The 13,175-nt window shown below is 43.7% G+C and overlaps 1 protein-coding gene across 1 annotated transcript in view; it reads left to right on the top strand.

Moving 5' to 3' along the window:
* Window positions 1-13,175, top strand: part of Enpp3 (ectonucleotide pyrophosphatase/phosphodiesterase 3) — a 64,085-nt gene that overhangs the window by 45,908 nt on the left and 5,002 nt on the right. The window contains exons 17-20 of the mRNA XM_021221122.2: window positions 4,254-4,432; window positions 5,620-5,674; window positions 7,947-8,101; window positions 10,566-10,755. Of these exons, the coding sequence (XP_021076781.1) occupies window positions 4,254-4,432; window positions 5,620-5,674; window positions 7,947-8,101; window positions 10,566-10,755 (579 nt within the window). The remainder of the gene's footprint in view (window positions 1-4,253; window positions 4,433-5,619; window positions 5,675-7,946; window positions 8,102-10,565; window positions 10,756-13,175) is intronic.

Here is a 13,175-nt window from a genome sequence, read left to right as displayed (position 1 = left end):
TTCTTTACTGGCTTGCTTCCCCTGGCTTGCTCAGCCTGCTCTCTTATAGAACCCAAGACTACCAGCCCAGAGATGGCACCACCCACAAGGGAACCTACCCCCTTGATCACTAATTGAGAAAATGCCTTGCACCTGTGCGTTTCCTCAACTGAAGCTTCTTTCTCTGTGATAACTCCAGCTGTGTCAAGTTGACAGAAAACCAGCCAGTACAGTCATGATGTTTTGTCCAGGAATAGAAACCCTGACTAAGACACACGTGATGCCTTCTGTTTTACTAATAATGATAAATCTTGTATTTTAGGAATCCAAGATATAATAGTTTAATAAAACTTAGAAAATTAAAATAAAAATTCTAACTTTTTAAAAAAGATAAGCACACTTAAGTCCAAGGAGCTATCTCAGCCAGTAAGGTGCTTGCTGCACGAGCGTAGACACCTGAGTTGGGACCATCAATAGCTGTGCTAAAGCTTCTGTTACACTTGCTGACGGAACAGAGTCGGGCAGGTCTCTGGGGCTCACCAGCCAGCCAGTCTAGCCAATTGGTTCAGCCTCATTGAGAGACAACGTCTCAAAAAAATATGTTTGAAAGATGTTGATCTGACATCATTTTCTGTTCTCCACATGCACACACACATACATGTGCACATACATGCACATATGTGTACATGCATGTGTGAGTGCACACACAGACACACAGACACACAGACACACAGACACAGTCAGCTTAAAAGTGTTTTCACATAATTGAGAAGTCTTCTGGAACTAAATAGGATAATAAAGTCTTATTTAGATAGAAACTTGTTATTATTCTAAGTGTTAAAAAAAGACTTTACAGAATTAGTGTTTTAGGAACCAGATCTTCTATATACTTGCTTTAGTCTACCATATCGAGAGATCATTTGCTTAGAGAATGCAGGGAGGAGGCTGCAATTTCCCTGTCAGATGTACAGACGATGATTTTCTCCATCTTGCTGCTGGCTTGTCGTAACTGAATATGACTCAGGAGAACAAAAAGTCCCTATTTGAAGGACGGTGGGGTCAGATGCCTCAGTACGGGGAGGTGGTGGCAAGTTCAGTCGTGCAACATACATGGTATAAGGAGAGAAACTGAGAACAGATTCCCACAAATTGTCCTCTGATCCTCACATGCATGATGTTGCACAGGTACTGCTTCTCCATCACAGTACATAAAAGCATACTACATACATACACACACATACATACATACATACATACACATACATACATACATAAATGTAATAAAACCTTAAAAAGAATTTATTGCAGACTTAATAACTTGAATTCTTGACTCTCATAGCTGGGCCTCTGTCAGGGAGTCTGGCCTTGTTGAGATGGTTAGACCTGTCGTAGTTTGGGTTTTACTGCTGTGAACAGACACCAAGTCTTATAAAGGACAACATTTAATTGGAGCTGGCTTATAGGTTCAGCGGTCCAGTCCATTATCACCAAGACAGGAACATGGCAGAGTCCAGGCAGACATGGTGCAGGCAGAGCTGGGAGTTCTATATCTTCATCTGAAGGCTGCTAGCAGAACACTAACCTCCAGGCAGTTAGGATGAGGGTCTTAAAGCCCACGCCTACAATGACACACCTACTTCAACAAGGCCACACCCTGGGCCAAGCATATACAAACCATCTCAGGACCCACAGAGGTCTTAGGCGGTATTATTGCACAGGAGTCTAAGGTTAGTGATACTGGATGCTCTACAGAAAAATCAAGTTGAAGAACGCAGTAGAGGGCGGCATGTTCATTCAAACTGGACATGAGAAGACAAAGCAGACTCCGGCTCCTATCTCCACCTGTATCTAGGGGACTTTAAGGTACAAAGAGCTTTTAGGAATGAATCGAGACAGGGTTTCTCTTTGTAGCCCTGGCTGTCCTGGAACTCACTCTGTAGACCAGGCTGGCCTAGAACTCAGAAATCCGCCTGCCTCTGCCTCCCAAGTGCTGGGGTTAAAGGAGTGCGTCACCACTGCCCCGCTGTGCATTTTGTTCTAATGGGAGCCCTATAGTGAGTGAACTTTGTTTCTCCTATGCTGCCAGTCAGTTGTCTGCAGCTGAGGGTTCCTTTGCTCTACTTAGATGGATACCCTGGGTAGGCAGGAAGCAGCTCCGCAAACCCTGGTTCCTGGTAAGCTTCTCTTTCTACCAGAGTTGGAAGAGCCGCAGTGGCAGCTAAGCCAAAACAGAGGCGAGTGGCGCCCTCTGGTGTTTCAGTCCTCACACAGGTCTTAGGTACCAAGCCTCATGGCCCTTGGCAACAGGGATGTTAACAGTCCTCAACCAGGTTTCAGACCCTAGCCTGTGAGATGCTACAACCCTCTGGAACTCACTTGGTGGCCAAGGCCCAGTGTTCTCTTCTCTGGCTCCACACAGTCTCCTCGCGTGTGCCTTTTCCTGTTCCCACCGCCCTTACTCTCTGACCAGGCTGCTGCTTCAGCTTGGTTGGGGGCAGACTACTCGGGGTGCGGGGAGCGGCTGCTTCTGCCAGGACTCATCTAGACCGGCCACTCAGGAGGCGGGGTACCACTGCCGCTGCTACCTTCTTCAGCTCTCTTTCCTGATGGCTCTCCCCTGCCTTGAGGGGCTCGTAGCTGTGTGTGTGCGCGCGTGTGTGCGTGCGTGTGTGTGTGTGTGTGTGTGTGTGTGTGTGTGTGTGTGTAGACTGCTCACTTCCATCCTGTTGCTTCTGGAATTTTCCACTGTCTCCGCCATTGTCTCTGCAGCTGCTTTCTTTGTGCTACGGAGCTCAACCCGCAATTCTGACAGTAGATCAGAAGATCTACAATATAGATCTACAAGACATGAATCTGTAACATCAGGGGAGGCAGTGCAGGAAGATATCTCCCAGCCCATTCTCTGGGTGGCCTGCGGGTTGTTTGGACCATGCACTGACGTACCCTCTTACCTCTTAGCACCAATCACAATTTTTTGAGACTCGTGCATCTCACCAATTATTGACCTAGTCATGTGTTCTCCCTGGTAGATAGCAAGGGAAGTGGCGCCTCTCTGACCCAGGTGTGGATGACTGCGGGTTGGGACTACACGAAGTCCATTAGGGAGTATCTTCAAACAGCCCTGGCTGCGGCTCTGCCTTCAGGAGCCCAGGAAATTGGCTCCAGTCTTTGGCAGGAAGGGCATCTGCAGAGTGTTTGAGATAAGTGCTGTTGGATTGAGTTCTTACGTTCAAGGCAGAAAGGACAGCAACAGATGGTCCAACACTGCTAACTGCGAGCTGTGTGGCCCCTTCCTCCACGATTCTTTGTTCATTTAAACAAAAATGAAGGCTTTATTATCAATACTAATAGTGATTTTTAATAGATTTTAACAGATTTGACAGTAGGCGCCCACCCGGTGCCTCAGGAAAAGATGGTTTGCCCTTTTTTTTTGTCTCACCAAAGCTAGTTAACTAGACCTGAGAGAGTCCCTCTCTAGCAAAAAGTATCAGTTAGGCATAGTTTCATATGACCCTGTTATCATTCGGAGCTTCTAAAAAGACGATGCCTATAAAATATTTGATATAATTTGTTTTTATAGGAAAATAGAAAATGTTCTGTAAATAACGAATGAAATTTACTGGTTTAATGTTTTTATTATTATGGTGTGTGTGTGTGTGTGTGTGTGTGTGTGTGAGTGTGTGTGTCTAACTGGAGTCACAGGCATCTAGGAGCAGTGATATGGATGCTGAAAATTAAATTAGGGTCTTCTGCAAGAGCAACAAGTGCGTCTAACCATCGAGTCATCTCTCTAAGCCAAAGAACACGGTTTTGTAATTACAAGTATTGTGGTTTATGCCTTAATCCCAGCACTAGGAAGGCAGAGGCAGGTGGACCTCTGGAGTTCCAGGCCACCCTGGTCTATACAACCAATTCCAAGCCAGCCAGGGCTACATAGTGAGAGCCTGTCTCAACAATACCAACAAACAACAGAGAGGATAGCATCTTAATACTTGACACTCATGGCACGCTTAGGGGGCAAGGTGACCATTTAAGCAATGTAGCTTTTCTCTAGAGAAATAGAAGCTCATGGAGATTCATCATGGGGATGGTCCCAGTGTAGACAGACAAGAGGCTGGGGACTCAGCCAAGTCACATCTGGAAATAAATCTATAGGCGGTAGAATTGATACAGGCATTACACTGTGGGTGGTTTTGTCATTCACATCAAAAAGGCATTCATTGATGCCTTCCATCTCCAAGCTATAGTGAACTTTTTTTTTTTTTTTTAAACAGATCTTCTGCACATTCAACCAGCACCGAACAACGGTACTCGAGGCAGTCTGAATCATCTTCTGAAGGCACCGTTTTACAAGCCATCCCATGCAGGAGAATTGTCAACGCCTGCTGGCTGTGGTTTTACTACTCCACTGCCTACAGACCCACTAGACTGCTCATGCCCTGAACTACAGAATGTGAGTAACAATTTCGCGTCTTTACCAGAACGTAAAGGCGCCATCTTACTTACTGAGTCATTGTATATAGTTTCACTGAACTTTACCAGGAAGAAGTGAGAGATTATGGTGTGTACACTATGCGAGTAAGTGCGTGTGTTGAACTTGCTTTAACCATTCAAAATAGCAATCTTGGTGCTCTTCAAGTTCCCTTTTAAACCCCTTTCTTACAGCAAAATCAGACGATCATCCTCAGCTACTTAGAACAAAGGGCACAGGGATTAGAATCTGGTTTTAGGCACACTCAGTGGTGTGTGCTGCATGGCAATTGTTGAGCAGTGGTGTAGAAGCAAATGAGCACTGCAAAAATGGCCGTGTGTGCTGAGCCAGTCTTTATTAACAGATTAAGCCCTGGGCTGAGTCCAGAGGGAGGGCTTCAGATCCCAGGAGACTCTTGATAAGGTTAAGTTTCACTGCTAGGAAGAGACACAAGGACAAAGACTCTTAAGAGGAACTTACAGTATAAGGGGTACATGTAGGAATTGTTCCTTGCTGCTGTGGGTGAAGACTTTAAAGGACAGACAGTCCAGTAAAGCTTCTCATGTCCACAGGAAAATGTCCTCCTAGGGTTGTGTTGTTCTTCTCTGTGCATATAACTTCAGATGGAGAGTTCCTACATCCTGTTCCAGATAACCTCAACAGAGCTGCCATAAAAAAAAATCATGAATAACATAACATGGGTGACTTGCTCCACATTGTAAAGATAGAAGGGGTCCAAGAGAAGTTGGATACACCAGTCAAGGTCTTTCAAGCCTCGTCTATCCGACTACAATCCCAGCACCCCTCTCTGGAAAGAATGCCTCTTGCTGTTCAAAATGTGGTCTTAGAAGCTGCATATATATCTCTTCTCAGTCAGAAAGACATGCATAATGAATTTCAGGCCATTCCCCCAGGCTTGCTCAGTCAGAACATGAGTTCTAGCAAGTCCTTAAGGAAACTATACTCACAGCAAAGTCTGAGAAGCACTGGGATGCAGTCATCCCGATTAATTCTGCCTACGGTCAAGATGCTTGTTCCCATTAACAATACACACACACACACACACACACACACACACACACAATAGGGCAGAAATCCCTCTGGTTTTTTGTTTGTTTGTTTGTTTTTTCTAACACTGATTAATCAGTCCGCTTCTCTCTCTTTTCTAGAAGTCCAGTCTAGAAGAGCAAGCAAACCAACGGCTAAATCTCAGCGAAGGAGAGGGTGAGTCAATAGTAATGTGACGGTGAGAACTAATAATACACAACACCGCCCTTCGGAGATTTCCCAAACTGAACTCATGAAGACTCTTGAATGTAGATTTTATGGGCATTTTCCTCCTTTATATAGGCAAACACAGAGTTCTAAGAGCACAATAGGGTTAGGGTTAGGGTTAGGGTTAGGGTTAGGGTTAGGGTTAGGGTTAGGGTTGCAGTGCTATGTTGCATCTGTGTCTGCTAGTCCCTGTCGAAGATATGAACAGATTAAAATGCTGGGCTTGTACCTGACCTCTGTGGCTGTCCTGTGCCTAACCTGGGGCCAATCATTTCCTTTCACTGTGCCTCCATCTCTCCATCCCAAGTACTCGGGCCCACCATGGTGCCGTGTGCCCCAGCCTCTGGCCAGCAGAGATGGGGCAAAGACGACACATACACTAAGGCAGGGTTCACGCAGCTTCCGCAGCGCTTCAGCTTCAGCTTCCTTTATTCTCTCCCTTATTCCGGGGGAATCGCCCAATTTATCCCCCTACACCCTCTGCACTCGTCTCTCACCACTCTTCATCATCCAATCAGCATTCAGCACGCTCTGTACACGAGCCATGCATGAAGACAGGGTGGGTGTTGATAGGTCAGTGACTCAATATCATGCTGTATGACGCTATGTGTCAGGCGGACAGCGCATGATCATTCCAGTGCACGTGATCATTCAGGTGCCCGTGATCATTCCGGTGCATGTGATCATTCAGGTGCCCGTGATCATTCAGGTGCTTGGTAAACAAGCAGGGATCACGGGGCTTGGCAATGAGCCAGGGCATCGTCTTGGCTGCCGCGCGACCACACCCGCTTCCCACACATGGGAGTTTACGCGAGTGTTTCCCTGTGTTACTAGTACCATTATGTATTATTTTAAAAGTATTCTTGTATTGAATTCATAATGCCTCAGTTGAACCTTTTGTAAAATAGGGATCCAGGCATCCTTAATATCTACAGAGGGTTACTCTTGGACCTCTTGTGGATACCCCACATCTGAAGATGCTGAAGTCCCTTATCTAAATAGGTGTTGTATGTGCATGTGGCGTCTATGTCTCCCAAAAACTTTAAATTATTTTTAAATTACTTATACTATCCAATATAACATAAATGTTGTAAGAGTAGGGATTATAGTACATTGTTTGGGGATGAATGATAAGAAAAAAACTTGCATATGCTCAGTTCAAATTTATTTATATATATAAATATATAATACTTTATTATATATACATATATGTGTAATACACATATATGAATGATATTGTCAAGCTGTTTTGGTTGAATTATATTAACAACATGCAAATACAATCACAGAAATAGAAATAGATGATACAGGTAGGTGGGTTGGTAGGTAGATATATAGATACATAGATACATCATTATATAGACAGATGCTAGAAGCCATCAGCTGCCAAGACAGGTAGAGAGGGTGACTTAGCAACAGAAGTTGACTTCACAGAGTTCTGGAAACTGAGTCCAACATCAAGGCGCCAGCAGATTCCATGCTGTCTCAATCTTACTCCGCAGAGCAGACATCAGTAAAATTCTCCCTGGGGCCTCACCTCTAAGGCTCAGATCCCATTTATTAGGATTTCACTTCGTGACCTAAATCACCTCCTAAAGGCTGTCCCTCCAAACACCATCCAAACACCTCCAAACACCTGGGGGACAGGGTTTCAGGATGACTTTGGAAAGGTATAAACTTTCAGACCAAAGCGGACATACTTTTTTAATAAAACTCTAATATTTCTTCAGTTATTAAGGTACTGGCCTATAAAATAGGCACTTTTGGTTTTGAGTCTTTTTTTTTTTTCTTTTAAACTGTATCTTTTGTTTGTTTGGTTGGTTGGTTGGTTTGGTTTTTCAAGACAGCATTTCTCTGTGTAGCCCTGGCTGTCCTGGAACTCACTTTGTAGACCAGGCTAGCCTCGAACTCAGAAATCCACCTGCCTCTGCCTCCCAAGTGCTGGGATTAAAGGCGTGCGCCACCACTGCCCGGTTTATTCTCTATCTTGAGAGCTCTTAAATGGTAAAGCTGTAGAGAAGGCAGTCTACAGATCTTTGCTTAGCCCCTGGGTTAGCCTGGTTACTTATCTGACTTTAGTTTTGTGGTGGGCATAATGAGATAATAACCTATCTCCCAGGGTTGTTGTAAAATATTAATCCAAATGCCTGATACGTACCCAGACAGTGGAGGTTACCAATTTTACTAATTCCACAAATGTTGTATGTTATTTCAATTTTAGTCGCAGCAACGGTGAAAGTAAATTTGCCATTTGGGAGGCCCAGGGTGATACAGAAGAACAGAGACCACTGTCTCCTTTACCACAGGGAATACATCAGTGGATATGGCAAAGCTATGAAGATGCCCATGTGGAGCTCATACACTGTTCTCAAACCGGTGAGCTTTCAGCCCAGCAAGCAGTGAGCACCAGAAACATTCTGATGCTGGGCCCTGCAAGGGTTGAATTCTGTTTTGCCGAAGGCTTCTCAGAGCTTGATATAAGTCAAGCAGAAGCAAAAGGTGAATGTTACCATCCATCCATCTTCCTGGCTGTAAGGCAGGTGGACCTTGAAGGTGATGGTGACTTCTAAGGCTCTCGCCTCTGATTATTCGATGAGCGCGTTGATGTCTGCTGTGAGCTGTGAAAGGCACAGTGTGAATATGATCTAACCCTTCTTTGAAGGCTCTGGCGCTCTAGAATGCTGTGTGAACATATGTGTTGTGTCACAGGTCTTTCTGGCCTGAAGTTGAGGATCTGCTGTGTAAATCTGCTTCCTTGTTCACTATCTGGCAAACTCCCAATTGCCCAATTGGTGCCAAAATGGTTAGTTCCCATCATGAAGAAAACACTAGATCCCTGACTCACAATGTACACAAAGCTAACCTATTACTTGACATATCCTAAATATGAATGGCAAATCCATATTTCTCACTTATATTTTTATGACCTTGGGGCTTTTTGGAACAATACTAACAAAATTACAAAAGAACTTAATTAGACTACATTAATGCTAATGTGTGTTGGAAGGAACATCATAGGTTAGTACATCTGCATTGCACATAGAAGCAAATTATAGATATCACGAATACTGATTAGGATCTAAGATAGTCAACCTCTATACATAAACAATAGAATGACAAACATCTTAGCAGGCGAACAGGAAAAAACGACTCAATTAATTCGGTCTCATTAGCAATTAAGGAACTGTAGATGGAAGCAAACTCTACCCCATCCATCCATGAACTCCCTTGGGGAAGGCAGTTTTATTCGAGACTGCAAGTCAATAATAGCACTGCCTGAATACTGCCAACTCAATGATATGGATCGGGTGAATTAGTCTCAACATTTTAAGGACAAAGCTATATCACCAACCAGAAGGGTGAACACATAACCAGGAAGCATTAGAGTGGGAAAATCATGGCAAACCCTAGCTGTTATTGTCTGAGCTGAGGGCACTGTCTCCTTTAAAGACAGAAAGTAACTGGCTGGACTAGGTTGTCTACTCTTCTTGGTTCAGTTGAGGCAATTTGCAAAAAAAAAAAAAAGCACATTTTTCTAGTCCTGACTAAAGCTTTCTTCACAGCCAACAATGATTTCATCGCAACCATTGCTGACAGAACGCTTGTTCTCAGTGTGGGTAAATATTCTATAGTTTCCTGAGTCCCTCTGTAGGCTGGTGGTCTCATTGTTCTCTTAATAGGCACACGATTCAGGTGTATGTGTTTTTCTTCAAGAGTCCTTAAAATAATCTCTCTTTTGTGTTTGCTTCGAGGGGGGGGGGTCGTCTGTATGGTCCAGGTGAGGCTCTTCATCCAGTTCCTGACTACAAAAAGGCTGCATCAGCGGGGCCTGCATGGAGTTAACAAGGATGTTTATAATTTTGGTGCTTCCCCTTTGCAGCCTGGCATTCCTGAATTCACATGAGCAGGGACGATACCAAGGGCAGAGAGCCTGTCACTGGTTGCAGGCTAGGCTGTTAGTGCAGTTCTTTATTATTCTAAAACTAACTTCCTTGAGACCAGAAGACCTCATTCCATCTCCAGGCCCAGAGACGTGCTTGTGTATTTCCCTGTCCGCATGACAGGATAGGAGTCTAGCAATTTTCTGCTTTCTAATTCAGAGATTACTCTGTGTGTGTGTTGTGGTTTGAGAAAATTACATAGAAGGATGTTTGGCGATTCACATAAAACACTGTAGATCAGCTCTCTGTCTGAGAAATCAGGCTGTAAATAAGCTCTTTGGAGCACCGGTGCAATTGGTTGGTCTTTAAGTTTTACAGAGCTTTGGCTTCTCTGAGGTTTTGGTGGGTGTTTGTCATTTCTGTTGTCCTCTCAGGGGCTTTCTGGGGAGGAATTGTGACATGAAGGCAAGGTCCTCCTGCAACTACGTCTGGAAGGGTTAAATCTGGTCCTACTCAGTAGGAAGAGCTGGGTTACTTGCCTAATTAGATGGAAAATCAAAAGTAAAGCAAGAATTGCAGTGGGGATTTAAAGGAGATGCTTCATGATTTAATTTAGCATGAAGTCAAAGAATTAGCTAATATTGAACAATACCTATCATTTGATATAAGCACTATGTATGTATATATGTGATGTATGTGTATATATATATATATATATATATATATATATAAAATGTGTGTGTGTATATATATATATATATAAACATAAAAACATAGCATATATATATACATCTTCTACATCATTAGGAACTTTTAAAATCTGTGTGTGTGTGTGTGTGTGTGTGTGCACATTCATATGTATAAGTGTGGATGTACACGTGGAGGTCAAAGGATGTCCTTGGGTTTTGGTCATCACCTTCTGCCTTATTTAGACAGTGTCACTGTTGCCCATGGCCTAGGAAGCCACACTATCGGCATCTCAAGCTCTCAGAGCCTCTCCAGGCTCCACCCCAGCTGTAGGAGCCCTGGAATGGCACCATGCATTGCACTGCAGCACTGGGGCTCTGTGTAGCTTCTGGGGATCACAGCTCAAGGTCTCCAACCGGCTTCCAGTACCCACTGCTGAACCATCTTCCTACCCTGGAGTGGGTATTGTTAAAAAACCCTCTTGGTTCCTGTAAATTATGACCTAATCATGTTTGTAAGTCTTCAAATAACCAGGGGCAATACATGTTCCAGACATTTTTTTTCTGAACTACTAAAGTCATTTTTCCATAGGAAAAACATTATACAGTCAAACGAATACTCAAGAGGTGCCCATGAATACTCAAGAGGTCCCCATTTGTCGACTGCACCATAAGACACAGCTATAGCTTTTGTGTGACCTCACAGTTAAGGAGCATCTGTCACTTTAATGTAGCTGTCTTCACTGGTTGGTCAAGACCTGTTTGGTCCCCACCCCAGAGTGAGAAGAAAGCATCTCTTTGTTATTTCTGCTCATTTCCCCTTTCCTTGAAGAAGTTTGAGGTGGGAAACATGTATTTTCTTAGAGTCTCTGACAGCATTTTATTGTTTTTCCTGAATCTCTTCGGGGTTCAGAAGCCCCAGGGGCTCTGGAAAGATGGCAGGAGGTTGAAGCCCTGCAGGAGTGTTTGGGGGTGGAGTGGGGCTGAAATGGTCTGGGGCAGGAGGACCTCTCTTCCCAGAGGTCAGGACTGGAGAACATGACTGAGCTCTGCATCCTTCCACAGCTGGGCTGTCTCTTGCCTCATCCCACCTCCAGAAAGCAGGCCATATCCTGTTGCTTCCAGTCTTAGTGGGTGTCTCTTGGTTAGTTCAAGCTTGATATATGAAAAACAAATTCGATTTTTTTTTTCAGTTAGCAGAAAGTGTATGATGATGTTTTCTTGTGGCATCTACATTTCTTGCAACAACATAACTTTATTCTTCTTCGTGGCTAAACAAGCTCCATTGTGCGCACAGATCCTGGTGTTCCTTTATCTGTGCCTCTGGAGTGAACCCTACTGCAGTCAACATGGTGTTTACCTGTCTCAGTCATGCGGAGGCCAGGAGTGCTCCTGGGTAAACGAGAGAGCAGGTGTGCTCAGCACGGAGCAGAGTCATGAATGGAGATCTAGCTTTCAGTTGTTTGCTTTCTAAAGGAAGCACCATCCTGTTTTTTAACCTCTGAATATGTATTGTAGCTTCTTATGCGTTTTCATCACTAATGCTTCTTCACGAGCCTCAGAAGAAAGCAATGATAAAAGTCTATATTTAATCATGACGAGAAATGGACTGAGCTCCTGGAAGATGCGTTCGACTGGAGAATTGCAGTGTGCCGGCGTGGCAGTCCCTGTCTGGCTTCTCCTTGGGCTGCCCCATCTCCAACTCTCAGTGTTCTTGATGGTTGGCATTGCTCATCCGCCTGAGACCAGTGCAGTGCGCACTGCCTTCTCTGTCCATGACCATATAAACAAGACTTGGTGGAGCATACCTGTAATTCCTTGGAAGGTGGAGGTCTGGGGATGAAGAATTCAAAGTTATCCTTGGCTGTATAGCAAGCTCAATGCCAACCTGGTACACATGAGACCCTGCCTCAAATACATACATATATATATATACATATACACGTATATGTATATATATATATATGTATGTATGTGTATATATGTATATGTATATATATATGTTTATATGCATATATGTGTATATATGTATAGATATGTATATATCTATACATATAATGCTATACATTGTATTTGTTATATATGCTATATAAAATACATTATGTTATATTACATTTAGGTAACTATAGCTCTTTGAATTAATTTTAGGCTGATTAGAATTTTTTACCTAGTTTAAAAATACTGTAGCTAATTCTTTTTTTTTTTTAAGGTTCATTTTTTATATATGTGAGTACACTGTCACAGTTTTCAGACACATGAGAAGAGGGCATCAGATCCCATACAGGTGGTTGTGGGCCACCATATGGTTGTTGGGATTTGAACTCGGGCCCTCTGGAGGAGCAGTCAATGCTCTTAACTGTTCTCTCTCTCCAGCCATCTCTCCAGCCCCAATGTAGCTCATTCTTGTCTACATATAATTTGTTTATATTTTGTTTCCCGATTTAAAACCAGATTTTATTTTTGTTTTAAGTATATGAGGTTTTTGCCTGCATGTATATATGTGCAGCATGTGTCTGTCTGGTGCCCACAGGCCCAGTCAAGAGTGTCACATTCCCTGAACGTGGAGTTACAGATAGTTGTGAGCTGCCATTTGGGTGCTGGGAACTGAACCCAGGGACAGCCAGTGGTGTTACTTCTGAGCCATCCCTTTAGCCACAACATTTCCCACCCACCCACTTCTTATTTGCATGCATAACATATCCCTACAGAAAAGTTCAATCCCCCAAAAAAGACTTTGTTTTTCAGCAGTAGTTTCTATTATTCCCTGGCTCTCCCATTCAGGTTGTGGTCTGCAAATGTTCTTTCCCAAGGTATATTTGATGTGTCCTCCCAGCCCCCTCCTCCCCAACACCCCTGCCTCCCCCCCCCCAATGCTGAGATTAC

This window comes from Mus pahari, chromosome 21 (assembly GCF_900095145.1).
Source record: "Mus pahari chromosome 21, PAHARI_EIJ_v1.1, whole genome shotgun sequence".
NCBI lineage: Eukaryota > Metazoa > Chordata > Mammalia > Rodentia > Muridae > Mus > Mus pahari.
The sequence above is the reverse complement of the archived record's forward strand: the minus strand, read 5'-3'. Positions and strand labels throughout refer to the sequence as shown.